This window comes from Colobus angolensis, unplaced genomic scaffold (genome assembly GCF_000951035.1).
Source record: "Colobus angolensis palliatus isolate OR3802 unplaced genomic scaffold, Cang.pa_1.0 Scaffold284, whole genome shotgun sequence".
Taxonomy (NCBI): Eukaryota; Metazoa; Chordata; class Mammalia; order Primates; family Cercopithecidae; genus Colobus; species Colobus angolensis.
The window spans coordinates 1,775,988-1,794,322 of NW_012116088.1; the positions used below are offsets into that span (position 1 = coordinate 1,775,988).

General features: G+C 39.9%; 1 protein-coding gene across 2 annotated transcripts in view; it reads left to right on the forward strand.

Moving 5' to 3' along the window:
• Nucleotides 1-17,906: 17,906 nt before the first annotated feature.
• LCORL (ligand dependent nuclear receptor corepressor-like) overlaps nt 17,907-18,335 on the forward strand; it is a 177,897-nt gene continuing 177,468 nt past the window's right edge. For both annotated transcript variants that reach the window (XM_011948810.1, XM_011948808.1), the window contains exon 1: nt 17,907-18,148. In XM_011948810.1, coding sequence (XP_011804200.1) covers nt 18,016-18,148 — 133 coding nt within the window. In that variant the 5' untranslated portion in view covers nt 17,907-18,015. The remainder of the gene's footprint in view (nt 18,149-18,335) is intronic.

Consider the following 18,335-nt stretch of genomic DNA (forward strand, 5'->3'; position numbering starts at 1 on the left):
ATTGGGATACCAGAAGAAACAATTCAGGAAGAAGTTAACTTAAAATGAATTTGAATTACTATCCTGAGATATACTTTTTTAAAAATATAACATAAAGCAAGAATAAGATGCTATCAAAAATGACAGTCATTGTATTACTACATACATATGAAGAGTAAATACTTGTTTAGTAAAAAGAAAAAAAAACAGTAGAATAGTTTGAAATGTAAACAAATCTTCCACAATGTAGAGAAAAGAACAGAAATGAGAAATATGAGAGAAAAGTAAGAAAGAGGGAATGAATCCTGATTGACAGGAGTACAAGAAAGGGAGAAATGGGAAACAGAAGGGGAAAAAATTTCAAAAAAAAAATAATAAAAGATAATTTCCCAGAGCAGAAATTTGAGTCACCAAAATGAAAGATCCTTTTACATATCCCACATAATGAATGAAGAATGACTTAGGTTTCTGCATATCATTATAAAATTTCAGCACATCAAGGATAAAGAAACATTAAGGGCTTCCAGATATATTTTTTTAAATGGTTATTGCTATGGTTCGAATGTGTCTCCCAAAGGTCATGTGTTGGAAACTTAATTCCCAATCAACAATATTGAGGGGTGGAGCCTTTAAAAGGTGATCAGGTCATGAGGGTCCTACTCTCAGAAATGGATCAACGTCCTTATCTCAGAGTGGGTTTGTTATAAAAGCTAGTTTGTGCCACCACCCACCCCTCACTCACCACTCACATTCTCTTTCCTACATGATATCTTTCACCATGGGATGATGCAGCAAGAAGACCCTGGTAAGACACAAGCCCCTTGACCTTGGACTTCTCAGCCTCGAGAACTGTAAGAAATAAATCTCTGTTCTTTATAGAACCCAGTTTGTAGTATTCTGTTACAGCAACACAAAATGGACTAAGAAAATCCTATAAAGGAGTAAAAACTTTTCATTAGTAATTCGGGGTGCTAGCTGACCTTGGAACAATGCTTTTCAAAGTTCTGGATAAAAAATATTAATCAGGCATGAAGGCAGAATTTTAAAAGTCTAAATATAAAACCTAAGAAAATGCACTTCTCAAACACCCTTTACCAGGAAATTCCTGGAGGATATAATCCCACTACACGAAGGAGTAAACCAAGAAAGAGAAGGCATTCACCTGTGGCTCCTATCAAGCACAGCAAGGACAGAAAGTGCTTGTGCCTACCTGCCTAAAAAGTAGCCAGTCCATATTGGAACAGGAGAAAAGAAGACGGCCAGAGGAGGTACCTGGGGGGAAGGGGAAATTCAGGAGGTTTGCAAGTATCCTTGAAAATGACCTCAAGGTTCTGTTAGCATTCATAGTGCAATAGGACAACAAGGCAATTGGAAACCTAAAGAAAACAAAAAACAAACTACTTGGCTACTCAGTGAACATCATCATTACAGGTCGATGACTTCTACTGACTATTGATTTTTAGGACCAACCTATAAATAAAGCATAGAAGATTTAAATATGGTTTCAGAATACATTGTAAATGTTATCAAACTTGACGTGAAAGTACAGAAAATGAAAAGTAGAAACTGAGAGGGTAAGAAAGATCAAACAGAAATGAGTGTTAAAAACCTTCATCTTGAGAAATGGAGAATCAAATATATTGTCTGTGGTGATGACACAGGCAATACAAGTATATTACACACTTCTAAAATTTTAATCACAGTATGAGTTTACTAAGGCTGCCATAACAAAGAACTACAAACTGGGTGGTGTAAACAACAGAAATTTATTTTCTCACCATCCTGGAAACTAGAAGTTCAAGATGGGCAGAGTTCATTTCATCCTGAAGCCTGTCTTGTTGGCTTTCAGATGTCCCTTCTCTCCGTATGTCTTCATATGTTCTTCCCCCATGCGTGTCCGTGTCCTAATCTCCTCTTCTTGTAAGGACACCAGTCATATTGGATTACAGCCCATCCTAATGGCCTCATTTTAACTTAAGCACCTACTTAAAGGGTCTATCTCCAAATACAGTGACAATCTGAGGTACTAGGGGTTAGAGTTTCAACATGAATTTTGGGGAGGATACATTTCAGCCTATAGCAATCACAAATGTATTTTTTTAATGTATTAAGATATGGATCTATTGAAAGAGAGGAGGAGGGGAAAATGGATAGCTTGATAATGTCTAAAACTGAAGTGAAGAAATGGTGGTAAGCACATATAATTTAGAGATATGGCACTAATTGAGGGATGCCACACAGAGTTGTACAGATTGGTAAGGGTACAACTGAATATGGCAGTCCTTACTGACCACAAGAATAGCTTCTTTCCACCCCCCTCCCGAGACGGAATTTTGCTCTTGTTGCCCAGGCTGGAGTCCAACAGCGCTATCCCAGCTCACTGCAACCTCCACCTCCCGGGTTCAGGCCATTCTTTTGCCTCAGCCTCCGGAACAGCTGGGATTACAGGCATGCACCACCACGCCCCGCTAATTTTTGGAGCCAGGCTGGAGAGCAGTGGCACCATCTTGGCTCACTGCAACCTCCACCTCCCGGGTTCAGGCGATTCTTTTGCCTCAGCCTCCGGAACAGCTGGGATTACAGGCATGCACCACCACGCCCCGCTAATTTTTGGGGTTTTAGTAGAGACGGGGTTCCACCACATTGGTCAGGCTGGTCTTAAACTCCTGACCTCAGGTGATCCACCTGCCTCAGCCTCCCAAAGTGCTGGGACTACAGGCATGAGCCACAGCGCCCAGCCAAGAATAGCTGTAGTCGTGAACAGTTTAAAAAGTTAAAAGTCGTTTGTTCTGGGGAATAGGACTGAGCTTGAGAAAAGCAAAAGCAGACTATTGCTTTTTCAGGATAAACCACTCTGTATGAGTTTACCCTTAAATCATGTGTACATATTACTTTGACTAAAAATACTTTAGGCTTCAATTTAATAAAATAAAGAGATAAATGTTTCATTTCTCCTTTGCCTTCTCCTTGCCTCTGCTCCATTATAGTGATTGGAATAGACAGGAGTAAAGACTTCTAAGTGTTTTCTTGTCTCCAGACTCCTCCGACCCATTCTGTAACACCTCTAGATTATTCTGTTTCAAACAAATATATGGCCATGTCACTCTCCTGCTTAAAATATATCAGTGATCCTGCCGTTCCCTGCGTGATGTTCCTTACTCTGGGAAATAAGGTTTTCCAAGATCTTTCCTTTGCCTACCTCTCCACTCTCTTCACTAATCATTCCAGTATTACCACTTTATGTCCCCCAAAATGAACTGTTTGAGGTTTTCCCCACTCGTCATGCTGTATCTGCTTTTAGTCTTGTATTTATCTGGCTGAAATTCTATTTCTTCTTCTTCTAAACTCCAATATCTCTTCTCCTCAACCTAATTGCTTTCATTCAGCTTACTTTCTTCTTTTCCTCCTTTATTCCAAGTTTATTGGCTTTAGACAAGCTCATTACAGACTTGGTTTTCCTCTGTTCTTTGGTAAGCTCTTTTTGTTAGTGTTGGTTTTTGTTCTCAAACTACGTGGCAAGACGGTTGTTGATATGGTTTGACTGTGTCCCCACCCACATCTCATCTTGAATTGTAGCTCCCATAATTTCTACGTGTTATGGGAGGGACCTGGTGAAAGATAATTGAATCATGAGGGCGATTTCCCCCATACTGTTCTCGTAGTAGCGAGTAAGTCTCACCAGATGTGATGGTTTTATAAGGGGAAACCCTTTTTGCTTGGTTCTCATTCTCTCTGCAATTCTCTCTTATCTGCTGCCATGTAAGACGTGCCTGCTGCCTTCCATCATGATTGTGAGGCCTCCCCAGCCGTGTGGAACTGTAAATCCATTAAACCTCTTTTTTCTTGATAAATTACACAGTCTCAGATATCTCTTTATTAGCAGCATGAAAATGGACTCATACAGTTGTAGCACAGTTAAAGGAAAAGAGGAAGGGTCTCTTCCCAAATCTCACTGTGTCTCATTGACCCTGACTAGGTAGTGTACCTGTGCTTGAGCCAATCCCTGTGGCCAGGGTGATTCGACGTTCTGATTGGCCAGTCCTGAGCCACCTACTCTAGTTTGCAGTCAGGGGTGGGGTCAATTCCATAGGAAGCAGATAAATTAAGAACAGAAGAGCGGATAGTCTTCAGGAAAAAATAAACCTATTGTTTCCAAAAAGAAGGTTTACAAATGCTCTGCAACAAACACTACAGACAAACACCGTGAACACAAGAGTAGATTCTGTTTATCTTCAAAGACCCAGCACCTGGTATAGCACTTGACCAACATTAGGTGTGAAAATGTTTGTTGAATTTTTTTTGTAAGGTGTTGCTTTCTGACAAAAAGATATACTTTATGATAAAGTACGTATCTTAAATATTGACATTTTAAAATTAAATTACCCAGTTTAAATGAGTTCAAATTGTTTAAGATATGTGTGAAAAATGAACTGAATTTTTATAGTTGGATATAAATTCTAATCATACTAAATTTGCAAAGTAAAATTCTGTCACATTTTTATATATACTGTAGTTTTGTTTGAACTGAGAAAGTCATGAAAAATCTATCCCAAAGTAGTTGACATTCTGGAGGGCTTTTTATTTTATGTTTTTTATCTTTCTTAACCTAAGGAGTGCTTGGAAACCTATGCTTTAATTGAAAATGCTGCTTTGGCAATAAGTTTTACATAATTCTCCAAGTGCCAAAATAAACTCTTGGATCAAGGGATTCATAACAGAAAAAAAAAACTTTCTTTTTAAATGTAAGAAAAAGTACATCTGAAGATTTATTCTCAAAAGTGAGTGTGTGCAAACCAGACTTCTTTGAGGAATAAAGGTGTGCTAACAAGTATTCTATCTTAGCATTCGAGAGTCCCCCAACAGCATGACACAACTATTTCATTAGCTGCATGTGGGTAACTTGATTCTTCTCACTCCGTCTATTCTTTGTAGAACCTATCTGGGCAGCCATTTAATGCTAACAAGCCAAATTCTTTCTTCACTTCTTCCTGCCAAGTAGTACCATAATTGTCATCAAGACAGGATCATCTGTTTCATATTGCTTTTACTTATGCTGAATGAAAGCACCAGTGCGATTTGCCATTTTATTTCAGCTCTTATTCTTGAAAAGTGGAAAATTGAAAAGTAGAACTGTGGTAAAAGAACACTTCTTTTTATTCCCTTTTCCAAATTATAAGATGGCGAATAAATTAACATTGTCCTATTTGATGCATTTTACTATTTTATTGGAAGCATAAAAATTACTAGAAGGGAAAGGGAAGGTTTTTAAGAGGAGAAATTGGTTGAAGGAGGGAGAAAAAGAAAACTCTACTTAGTAGTATATGAGATCTTTCACAGCCCAGAACTCTCTGCCAAATATAGCCTCTAGCCACTGAGATTACAAAATATGGTTAATCTGAATTAAAATGTACTGTTTTGTACAATACATATAAAATTTCGAAGACAATACAGAAAAAAAGTAAAATATTTCAGTAATAACTTTCATATTGCTTATGTTTTTAAATGATGTTTTAGATATATTAAATAAAATATATTCTTAAAGTTAATTTCACTTTTACTTTTTAAAGGCGGCTACTAGACAACTTTAAATTCCACATGTGGCTTGCATTTGTGTCTTACATTATGTTTCTGTTGAACAGTGCTAGTACACAATTTACATGCCAAGAAGCTAGAATGTTCAGAGATGAGATATAAAGAGGTTGAAGTCATATTTAACAAGTATGCTCAGTGCTATTTTCTGTTTTGAAAGGCTTCTTTGGAGAAAGATTTGTCTCTCTAGTAGAGGTCAGGGTAAAGTAGGTGCATTTTTTCAGTAAAGTTGTCAATTGTTTTCGCCTGCTGGGTAGATATCTTCTCTTTTTCTGGTGACAGTGCACTGGTCGTCTCTGAGGAAGTCTCTCCCTCCTTGATTTTGAGACTGTGTGGTTTGGCTGAGGCTGACCCATGATTCTAGAGTTGAATGTGTGACTCAGGCCTAACCAATCAGAATATTCCAGTCCCATGGCCACAATAATTGACTCAGGAAATTGATAAAAGTTGGTCAATTGAATCAGTTCTGTGATTTCGAGTAATTACAGAAAAAGAGGTGTTGCTCATCTTGGGGATTAAGTCTGCAACTACTCATGCACACCTTTTCCAGCACATGACCTGAAAATGGAAACCACCAAGAGGAGACAAGAAGAAACAGGTTCTGTTTGAATGCCTAGATCCATTCTGTGACTAAAGCTGCCACTTGGAATTTTTCAGTTTGTTTGTTTGTTTGTTTGGGGGAGTGGGGACAGGGTCTTGCTCTGTGGCCCAGGCTGGCGTGCAGCGGTGGGATCTCAGCTCACTGAGACCTCCACCTCTCGGGTTCAAGCGACTCTTATGCCTCAGCCTCCTGAGTATCTGGGATTACAGATTCTTTTTGTGTTTCTTTAATAAAGACAGGGTTTCACCATGTTGCCCAGGCTGGTCTGAACTGCTTGGCTCAAGCAATCCACCAATCTTGGCCTCCCAAAGTGTTGGGATTATATTACAGGTGTGAGCCACAGCACCCAGCCAGAATTTTTCAGTTTAATAAGTTCCCGTCTTTGATCAAACAAATTTAAATTTAATTTCTTTCACTAAGAAGTCTGATCAACATAAATAACAAATAATTGAATAAACAATTGCATTCATACAAGTCAACAAACATTCTTAGCATCTGTCTATGTTCAAGTAACTGCGTTGGGTGCTGGTGGAGGAAGGCACGAAATTTATTATTATTATTCACTCATTCATTAATTTGTACATTCAGGAAACACTCATTGAGATTCTTTTGTGCCAGGCACTATCTTAGGCACTGGAGAAGAAAAGACAAAAATTAAAGTCAGAGATATTGAGGATCTTTTATTTTTCTGAATTACATTAACAATGTGCCTATTACTAATTATTCTTGCTCTCCCCAATATACTTTCAACGTTCAGTTTTCCACAAGTCAAATCTGTTATATAATCTCTGTTCCATTTTGTACCAGGAAATTCTATTTTGGATCCCTCCATCACCTTACTTGCTTTTGGACTTGTTGATTTCTGGGTCTGCTGTCATCTCTGATCTGTAACTGCCCTCCCTCCCCTTAGGAATTCTTTGACTTTTTTCTTGTGTTAGATTCCTGCTTCCTAGATCACTATACCTCTTTGTTACAAGGAAGCACATCCTCCGGTAGTATCTTGAAAAGGGATACAGTATTTGTGAGGTCAATGTTTTGAGAACTTGCAAGTCTGAAAATCCATTCTTTTCCCACAATTGACTGATAGTTTGATGAAATTTAGAACTCTAGGATGGGTATCATTTTCAGTTATAATTTTGAAGATACTGCTCCATTGTTTTCTGCTGAGAAGCCCAATGCTATTCTGATTTTTTTTTGAGACGGAGTCTTGCTCTGTCGCCCAGGCTGGAGTGCTGTGGCAGGATCTTGGCTCACAGCAAGCTCCGCCTCCTGGGTTCACGCCATTCTCCTGCCTCAACCTCCTGAGTAGCTGGGACTACAGGTGCTCGCCACTGCGCTCGGCTAATTCTTTTGTGTTTTTAGTAGAGATGGGGTTTCACCGTGTTAGCCAGGATGGTCTCGATCTCCTGACCTCGTGATCTGCCCGCCTCTGCCTCCCAAAGTGCTGGGATTACAGGCTCGAGCCACCACACCCGGCCGCTATTCTAATTTTTAATCCATTGCACAGGGTCTCTATTTTCTCCCTAGAAGTTTTAAGAATCTTCTTATCATTTCTAGAGTCCTGAACTTCCATGATTATATATCTTGGAGTGAAATTACTTAATCTGGAGGATGCTTTCCCTCAGTTCTGGGAACTTTTCTTTATTATTTCTTTGACAACACTCTTTCCTCAGTCTGCTTTAATCTATCTTTCTGAAACCCATATCAGTCAAACATTGGGCTTCCTAGGTTGATTGTGAATTTTCTTATCTCGTATTATCTGTATTCATATTTTTAAAATATTACTTCAATGAAATTTTCTCATCTTTATCTCTCAGCACTTCTATAAAATTTTGTTTTAATTTCATCTGACATATTTTTAATTTCAAGAGCTCTTACTTGTTTTCTCATTGTTCTTTCTAAGCATCTTGTTTCAAAGTAATTCTTTCTTTAATGATGCAATATCTTTTCTAATCTTTTTGAAAATGTTAATTATAATTAATTGGAACTTTTATTCTATTTCTTGAAACATTTCTGTTTTTCTCTGAGTTTCTTTTATCTGTTGGTTTTGGTCTCTCTCTCTTTCAAATTGGATACTTTCCTCAAATATCAATACATATTTATGAGTGAGGTCCTTAAATGTTTATTGAAAGGTCTGCGGAGTGGGTGAGCTTTCTGAGACTTTGAGTTTCTCTTGAGAGGGATTGTCAGTTTTTTGCTGAAGGGAATAAACCTGGTTATAGGTGTTCCAAGAACAAGGTGGAGGAATTCAGCAAACTTTGACTGTTTAATCTGTGTTCACTCTACAACGTTTGCCCTACCCTTCTACCATGCTTGGTGTCCTCCAATCCATAATCTTTTCAGTCCAATTTTTCCACAGGGTAAATTTCTTGCAGGGGTTGGGATAAAAATACTTGGCTACATTATGGTGGAGACAAAGTCTGGAGGAGCAGGTGGTTCCCACAGCTCCTTGTATAACATTTCAACAAATCCCCAGGACTTCAGCTCTGACTCTGACCCTTACTTTCTGCTTTACAATCATTCTATTTCCTGAGAATAATGAAAAAAAAAAAAAAGACAGATTCGGGGAGACCACTGATGTTAAAAATAGTTACAGAGTTTTGATGTGGTCTGGCTCTGTGTCCCCACCCAAATCTCATCTTGAGTTGTAATTCCCATGTGTTGAGGGAGGGACTTGTAATCCCCATGTGTCAAGGGAGGTAAGATTGGATCATGAGGGTGATTTTTTGTTTTAAATAAAGGAAAGAGGTTTAATGGACTCACAATTCCACATGGCTGTGGAGGCCTCAGGAAACTTACAATCACGGTGGAAGGCAAAGGGGAAGCAAGACCTTTTTCACATGGCAGCAGGAGAGAGAAGAGCAAAGGAGGAACTTTCAAACACTTATAAAACCGTCAGATACTATGAGAACTCACTCATTATGAATGAGAACAGCAAGGGGGAAACTGCCGCCATGATCCAATCACCTCCTTCCCTAGACATGTTGGGATTACAGATCCCTCCCTCAACACAATTTGAGATGAGATTTCAGTGGGGACGCAGAACCAAACCATATTGTTTCATAGTTAGATTTACTTTTCTTCCAAATTTCAGGTTTAGAGCTTAATGAATTTAGTATATAAAATCAGGTGGTTTTGCCTATTGAATTTGAAAGCCTATAATAGGATAATATTAGGTTTTTCTTTACTTTCCATTGTTGCATAGGGTGATTATTAATTGTAATTTAATTTTATTATACTTAAATCTTCAAATATTGTAACATTTTGGTTAAGTTAAAAAGCATTAAACTTTTACCAACTCCACATTTTCATTCACATCTCTTTTTTATAAGGGAAAATCACGACATAATTTAACTGCCTTATTCTTTTCTCTTTAATCACATGTATTCTCCAGGTAGATAGTAACATGGGCCATTATCAGATTTCACAGTTTAAACAAACCTTTCTTATGGTAATATGTTAAAATAAACTACTTTAATCCAATGGATTTTAGTTCAGAGGTTTATTGCGTGGCCTCTTTACCATGAAACATTGGTATTTTGTACTATTTTCATATAAAAAATTTTCTGCATTTTGAAACTGAGAGTCAAATCCTGTTGTCAACAGCCTGAGAAACAATTGTCAAGTTCATAAATTGTTCATATTTCTGTTTGCCTAAGGCGTGTTAGTAAGTAAAATGATATGCTTTGTTCATATAAATGTTATGACTTAGTTTGTATCAGGTGTTTCCACATGCAGAAAGGCCAAATGATGTCAATTTCTTGGTTTAAAATATACCCTGTAAAATGCAATTGTGTGACCACCTTTTGTCACTGTCTTGACATCGGGTGAAAGATAAGTTTGGGTTTACGAGTAGAATTTGAGAATAAGGGCAAGGCATGGGTGAAGGAACCCTATATCTTCCATATTTCTTTTCTTTAAAAAAATCTCAATTGGCCGGGCGCGGTGGCTCAAGCCTGTAATCCCAGCACTTTGGGAGGCCGAGACGGGCGGATCACGAGGTCAGGAGAGCGAGACCATCCTGGCTAACACGTAAAACCCCGTCTCTACTAAAAAAAAAAAAAGATAAAAAAACTAGACGGGCGTGGTGGCAGGCGCCTGTAGTCCCAGCTACTGGGGAGGCTGAGGCAGGAGAATGGTGTGAACCCGGAAGGCGGAGCTTGCAGTGAGCTGAGATCCGGCCACTCCACTCCAGCCTGGGCAACAGAGCGAGACTCCGTCTCAAAAAAAAAAAAAAAAACTCAATTAATTACTCTTTCATTTCAACTCAACAAAAGTCTCTTTGATACCTACTAGGTGTAGAATGCAAGTATAGAATGCACAGAGGTGGTGAATACCAGGCTCTGACTTCACAGTCTACAAGGTTATACAGAGAAACAATAAGAAACAGTAACAAATAATTACACTACATGGAAAAATACGGTGGAGACTCATGAGAAAAATAAAGTGTTCTAAGAGCATAGAAAGTAGTAATAATCACCACTCAGTTGAGAAGTGTTCTTTATGGAAGTAGGATAGCATGGAATGTCAGATGGGAACAGCAAAAACCCCAGTTTGGCTGAATGATAGGTTAAATATTGAGAAGCCATAGTTTTGTGTGCTACTGAAAATGTCACTATCTATCTTCCCCCAAAGATAGAGACATTATCAGTAGCCACTCCTGAAAATCTGAAAAAAATCCAGCTTCCTCAATTTCTGATTCCTTAATAGGCAGCTTCTCACCTTCTTTCCTGTTCTCCAGTGAAAAGCGGTAGTTAAATTTGGAAAGACAAAGATTCAAATTCTAGTTTCATCAGTAACTAGCTAGATAATGCTAACTTATTTAAGTTATTTAACATCTCTAAGTCAATTTATATTTCTTTCTCTCTGATATGGGGATAATAATAATGAAAGTACTTAATTGCATAAGATTATGGTAAAAGGTAAATGAATTAATAATGTGTATAAATGCCAAACTGATAGCTCTTATTATAGGAAAGAGTCAAGATTAGGAATCAGGAAATTGATCTTTAGTTTGGGTGTGCTACTAATAAGCCGTGTGACCTACATAAATTGCTTATCCTCTCTGGGCCCAATTTCTCTATCTGCAAAATTAGGGGATTGACCTAGATGATCTATATTACCTCTAAACTGAGATAGTCTAGGTACTATGGATGACATTTTTATTTTACTTTGATACTGAACTGTGCAATCGGATTAAATTGGATAAAAATGCCATCATTGAGCCTTTAATACATTGAAATTTTATTAAAAGGCTGAAAATGAAAGTGACAATAATGCGTTAGGCCAGAGAAGTGATTTCAAATGAACACAAAAAGAGTAGTGATAGATCAGGTCCTATTATCGTGCCTGGATGCAAGAGGAAGTAGATGGCAAATGGTATTAAATTCAGGTGCCAAGCTCAAAGGTGTATGATTTTATGTAAAAAAAAAAAGTTAGAAAATATACTCACCCTAATTTTGGTATTAATTATCCTGACAGTTTAGGGCCTGAGTTGTCCTAATATAGTAAATCTTAGGTCCAACTATATGATATTTACTATAAAGACAGTAACAGGATATAACAGTAATATTTTTAAAGTATCCAATGACTGAACTCAACAATGAAAGTAAAGAACAAAAATCGGAGATGCCACCTTGATATAAGTGACAGAATTGGACTAGCTATCATGCCCATTATTATGTATACTAAGGATAGTCTTAGAATAGGAGAAAAGGAGACAGTATAATCTAAGAAACGAAGTACATTACCACTATATTTCTGTTTCTTGAATCATTATTCCTGTTATTATTCCAAAGACAAAATTGTCTTTGTTCCTACAAAATGTACAAAAAGGTGTTGATAGTATTTGGAAATGCATCAAGAAGACAAAATCATCATATATTTTAGATATCTCTAACTATTTAACTGCAGTATTGAAAATAAATACATTAACATGTATGTATTTCAGTTAATGAAGTCTTTAGAGTCTGTACTTCCATAAGGAAGAAGATTATTGAGAAATCTTCGACTCATGAGCCTAAGTGAATCTAAGATGTTTGCATAAAATTTGGTATAATATGACTATGTAGTTGATTAGAAATTTTCTGGAAGAGAAATTTGTTCTATGTCCTACATAATTGGTTAATCAAATTTTTCTCTGAAGTTTTAATCTTTGATCAGTGAACTGTATTACCGGTCAGAACCAAAGGAAATATAGTAAAATGTGATTCTTTACAAGACAGATATAATTTACTCAAAAGATAGTTTCTCAGCATTATAAAGCATTGTACAGTTAAAGTATCTAGCAGTTATGCTTTACAACTGTAAATATCTAATGCATACAAAATTGTTTAGATTTCATTAAATTATAAAATATATCATTTTGTGGTATATATGGATAATATAGAATTGAGTAGGTATTTTACAGTCCTACTAGTATATTGGATTGTTTATATTTGTTAAAAAATATAAGAACAGCTTTCATTTTGGGTTAATATCTCAAAAATATGACTCTAGTCATACCTCTCTGTAATTTTGTATTTCTCTATTGTGGAAATGTATTTCAAACTTCTCCAATGTATTTGTATTTGTTATATCACGTCCTCCTAAAAAGCACCCTAGCTTGATATTCGCTAACTGATAAATCAATTAATACACTATTATTTGGCCCTGCAATTTATATGTCTTGGTACTGTCTAAGAACTCTATAGATGTGCTCATCAATTTTAGGCAGATAATAGTGAACTTGGATAGTTACTGATGGTAGTTTGATTGAAGTGATGACCCAGATTTGTGCACACCTTTCTGAATCCATGCCATTTGTTAGTGTCCTTTAATTCAGACTTTGGGCTTGACCATGAGATTTGCTTTGGCCAATAGGATAGTAGCAAGCAGAACACGATGCAAGCTCACTTGAAAAGCACTTCTACATTAGTACTTATCATTATGTTGTGCTTCACATGTTGCCACTGCATAAACTATTGGCTCTAGCTAGCCTCTAGATGGTAAGAGACACATGACTCAGTCATTCTCATTACCCCAGCAAACTGGAAGCCAAACTGTACACCAGAGTGAGGCCATTCTAGACCATGCAGCTTCCAGCACTAGCAATCTCAGGTAAGATTTTCAGAGCTTCACCTGATCAGCAAAACAGCCCACCTGACCTGCACACTTGTGAATAATATCTAGTGGTTGTTCTTTATGCAACTACCTTATGGATTGGCTTGCTGCACAGCAATGAATAACTGGTACAACATGTATAGGAAGTAGATAGCAGAACAAAATTATTTCTCCAAAGAACATTAACATTTCATATCATATACCTGTTGTTATATGAAAATCCTTTGTGAGTAACTGGATTTTCAGTGTAGGAGACAATCTTTGATATGACCCTCTTTTTTTTTTTTTTTTTTTGAGACGAGGTTTCACTCTTGTTGCCAAGGCTGGAGTGCAATGGCACGGTCTTGGCTCACTGCCACCTTCGCCTCTCTGGTTCAAGCAATTCTCTCACCTCAGCCTCCTCCCACCTGTAGCTGGGATTACAGGTGCCCACCACCATGCTCAGCTAATGTTTGTATTTTCAGTAGAGATGAGGTTTCACCATGTTGGCCAGGCTGGTCTCGAACTCCTGACCTCAGGTGATCCACCCACCTGGGACTCCCAAGGTGCTGGGATTACAGGCATGAGCCACTGCGCCCGGCCGATATGACCCTCTTTTTATACTTGACCTTATAGATAACTCAAACATGTATCAAACCAATAAATAAATATTAGACACCATATTAGAGCCTGGCCCAGCACTTGATGCTTAGAATGTAATGGTTAATCAGTTAGACTCCTATTTTCAGGTTCATTGGGTAATTATAATACGTTTTGTAGTACTTGCCATGGAAACTTCTTTGCTCTTCAAAGTGAAGCTGAATTCCAAAGTTAACTCCATTTGTGTATTTCAATATTTCTGGCCCTAATCTTTTATCTTCTCCAGGAAATTCTAGATAAGTGACACTCATTAGTTCTGTTTATATCCTTAGTTCTCCTTCTTTTGGAGAATAGGATAACCTTGCACTTTCCCAAATGTGATAGACTACAAAACTGGCCACAAATTATTTCTTTCTCTCTGTCCAAATCCCTTTGTAATGTGACTTGCAGATCCTTCTATTAAGAGGTAGAATCTATCTCCCCATATTGACTCTGGGCTTGGCCATGTGACTTGCTTTAGCCATTGGGACCAGAGCAAATGTGACTCAAACCGAGATTTGAAAAGTGTTTGTGCATGGGGGCTTCTTCTCTTGCAACACTTTGGATCCCTCTGACTGCCACCATGTGAATAAGCTAGGGCTAGGGCTGGCCTCTTGATGATACTTGGCTTCATTGCTGTGTGTTCCCAGCTGACAGTCAGAGAATCCTCAGAAACAGAGCTGCCTTGCTGACAGGCAGCTGACCACAAACACCTGAGTGAGTCCAGTAGAGGCCAGCAGAAATGTCCAGCTGAGCCTAGCACAAATTTTCATTCCACAGAATTATGAGCTAAATGAACAGTTGGTGTTTTAAGGTATTAAGTTGTGGGGTGATTTGCCCTGCCCTCAAAGCTTTCTAATATATAACTCCTTAAAAGTCAGGCATGACCACAAAATTTGCTTCATCTACTGAAATGTGTCACTTCTGGTAGAAGCCTTAAGAGTTGGACTGTGATTTAGCATCATCTTTCTCATTATGGTGACTGGGGAGCTTCCAAATGACATAGCCCCAGAAGCCTCAGTCCCTGGATGGACATGAGGCTTATAGGGTTCATGTTCTTTCCATCCTTTTCCACACTGACCTTTGGAAGATGGATAGTAAACTATGAAATAAACTTTTGTATTAAATCACTGAGGTTTTGAGTCTGCTGGATTTTGGGTTTGTTACTGGAGCAGAACATAGCACATTCTAACTAATGTATAAATTGGCACCCAGAAGGAGGTATAGTTATAACAGAAAATCTAAAATATGTGGCTTTAACTTAGAGGCTCAGTGGGTGGTAGCAAGGAAATTGTCAGAGGCTGGAAAGTTGGAGATGCTAACTGTCGTAAAATATTTGCTGAAATGGTTCATGTGTGTCTCCCAGTTTTCTCCTTTCTAAACAGGAATGTTTACCATATGCTGTGGTTTGAATTTGTCCACGAAAAAGCACGTGTTGGAAACATAAACTCCAATTCAACAGTGTTGGGAAATGTGGCCTAATGAGAAGTGATAGGCTATGAGGGCATAGTGAATGGATTAATGCCATTACCAAGGGAGTGGATTCTTTATAGCAGGAGTGGGTTCATTACAAAAGGATGAGTTTGGCCCTCTTTTACTTATTTGCCTCCTCTTTGCCTTTCCACTGTGGGGCCATGTAACAAGAAGGCCCTTGTTAGATGCCAGTACCCTGATCTTGGACTTTCTAGGCCCCAGAACTGTGAGCAATAAATGTCTGTTCTTCATATAGATTACCCAGTAAGTGGTATTCCATTACAGCAGCAAAAAATAGTCTAAGACACCATGTCTATTTAGTCCCTATTCCATCACTGTGTGTGTGTGTGTGTGTGAGAGAGAGAGAGAGAGAGAGAAGAGAAATTGCAAGTGAGAGAGATCGGGGGAGGATACCTTATCTTTTTAGTTGTCTATAACAAGAGCAGCTTTATCCAGTTCCAATATGGAGACTACCAAGCATCACCCAGAGATGCTAGGCTTTGAGATTAATGCCTTTACTGAACAGAACTTTTGGGTTGTCTCACTTTGTGATAGAAGCAAATCTATTTTGTAGTGTAAAGAAAGTGAACTGTAAACTGGTGACTAGAAAGATAGATCACAGTAATCCTTGATACTATTTACCAATAAATTCTGGTTATCTTCTTTTTGCACATATAATAGGATCGCACTTCCCTGCTCCCTTTTTTATATGCCCGTATAATTTGCTTTGGTCAATGAAACGTGAGAACTGACTTGTATCACTTTTAGGAAGAACCAGTTTGCCATTCTTCATCTTCCTTTTGCCTATTACACAACGGGGGACGTTCCACATGGAATGAAGCCCCCTCCTCCTGCCACCCAGAGATGAACATGTAGATAAGCAGGAAATAGTTTTTTGTTCTTGTTTTAAGCCACTAAGATTCTTGGATCATTTATTACTGAACCATAATTTTTCCCATCCTAACTAATGTAGATTACTATAAAAGCAATCAGGAAAACTGCAAAGGCTGATCCTCGTGGCAATTATGAGTGGAAGTGGTTAACTGAAACCATCCACCGACAATTCCAAAATCACCTTCACTAGTAATTTCACCTGCACTCCAATTGTGACCGTTCTAGAAAAGGTGAATATGCGTTCAGACTTTATTATTTTTAACTTATGAAAATGTAAAATTACATCTTCACTACTGAAGTCATAATGAGCAAAGAAATACTTTCTCAGGAAGAAAAAGAAAGACGGTGGTTAAGGATAAGCCACAAAACATGGAAGGTGGTACTGAACTCAGAATTTATGAGATTTCCAAGAAGAATTAAACATATTTCACACGGACTTGTGAATAAATTTCCAGAAATACACAGTACTTCTTAGCAAACGTTGGGTGGCTTAGCTTCGGCTTGATCAACTGCACGTATACGGAAACAAACGCACAATCGCTCTGGTGCAAAAGTAAAAACTCTAATTGGAGTCTGTATTTAAACATAAGATTCCTCTCTCGCTCTCTCTGAAGAAGTTCTTTTCTCTAGCACGGCGTAGAATTCATTCCATAACATTTGTAAAGTGCTTAATCCCGCGTCACACACTGTACTAGGGTCTAGTGAGTGACAGATGTCACGGTACAGAGGTCTCAGTGGGTCGCTGCCCTCCAGGAGCTTATAAAGAAAATTTTCCTTCTGCAGTTTTCAGCCGGCTACGCCCAGTCCCCTGCAAGTAATTTTCAGTGTAAAAAACCCGCATCTTTTTCCCAGTCCTTGCAAGTATTCTCGCTTTCCGATATCTCTTCGCCTTGAAAACCGAAGTCACTCCGGGATCTCTCTCTGGACGTTTGGCAGTTTTTCTAGATGTAGCCGAATGACCGGCTTGCCCTTTCCCTGCGTAGTGACAGGAAGACAGAGACCCCGGAAAGTTTCCAGCACTTAGAACACAAAGCGAAGCCTGAACCCACAAGGGGCCGACAACTCTTGCGGCTTCCAGCACCCTTCCATCGCGGAGCCTGAGGAAGCTAAAGCAGTCGGGTCAGAACCGGCCACCTGGGCAGCGCACGGTCCCGGGCGCAGGGAGTGACAGGCTCAGCACCCTCAGCGGCGCGGCGCAGAGAAGTTCCAGGCCAGCCTGCAAACCCGAGTGTGGAGGGGGAAACCTATCTTTTCTTCTGGACTACAATGACCGGCAAGCAACGCGCCACGGGGCCAAACTCGGCTTCGGGATCCTGGCGCAATGGAGCCTGGGAAGTGAAGTCTCCGGACTGTCGGAGTGCCGTAGTGAAGGCAGAAAGTAGGCGTTGCTAGTCCGCTCTACTAGCACGCCGGTTCCTGGCTGGGCTCCGGGTCTCTCGCTCCCGCTCAGGGTTTTCGCGGGCGGCGGGAGCAGTATGGCTCGCCTGAGTAAACTCCAGCGGGAGGGGGAGGAGGGTAGTGGGTGGGGAGGCGGGGTCAGCGGAAGCGGCAGGTTGCTTCCTTCTCCTCGAGCTCCCTCCCCGCCTCTCCCCGAGGGAGCGGTGGGAGGGGGGAGGGCAGGGCAGAGGGAAGCTAGTGACACGTGTCAATCAACCCCCCTCCGGGGGGCGCGCGCTCCGGGGCTCGCGCCGAGGGCTCGCGCCCCTGCCTCGTGCCTGCGCTGCTCGTATGTAAATGAGGGCGCGTGACGCGGGACGCAGATGGACAAGGGAAGAGAGAGAATGGCCGCTGCCGCCGCCGCTGCTCAGTGCCGGAGCCCTCGGTGCGCGGCGGAGAGGAGAGGATTCCGGCGGGAACTCGACTCTTGGCGCCACCGCCTCATGCACTGTGTAGGTAAGAGAGACGCGGGCCGGGGCTCCGGGCTCCGCGCGGCGACGGCTGTCGCAGCCCGAGGAGTTTGTGGCTGAGGGGTTTAGTTGAATCTCCCGTTCGGGTTAGTTCGGTGGGGGAGCGAGATGGGAGCGGCGCGGCGCGGCGGCCCCGGCGCTCGCCTTTTGTCTTGCGGGCTGCTGGCCCGGCG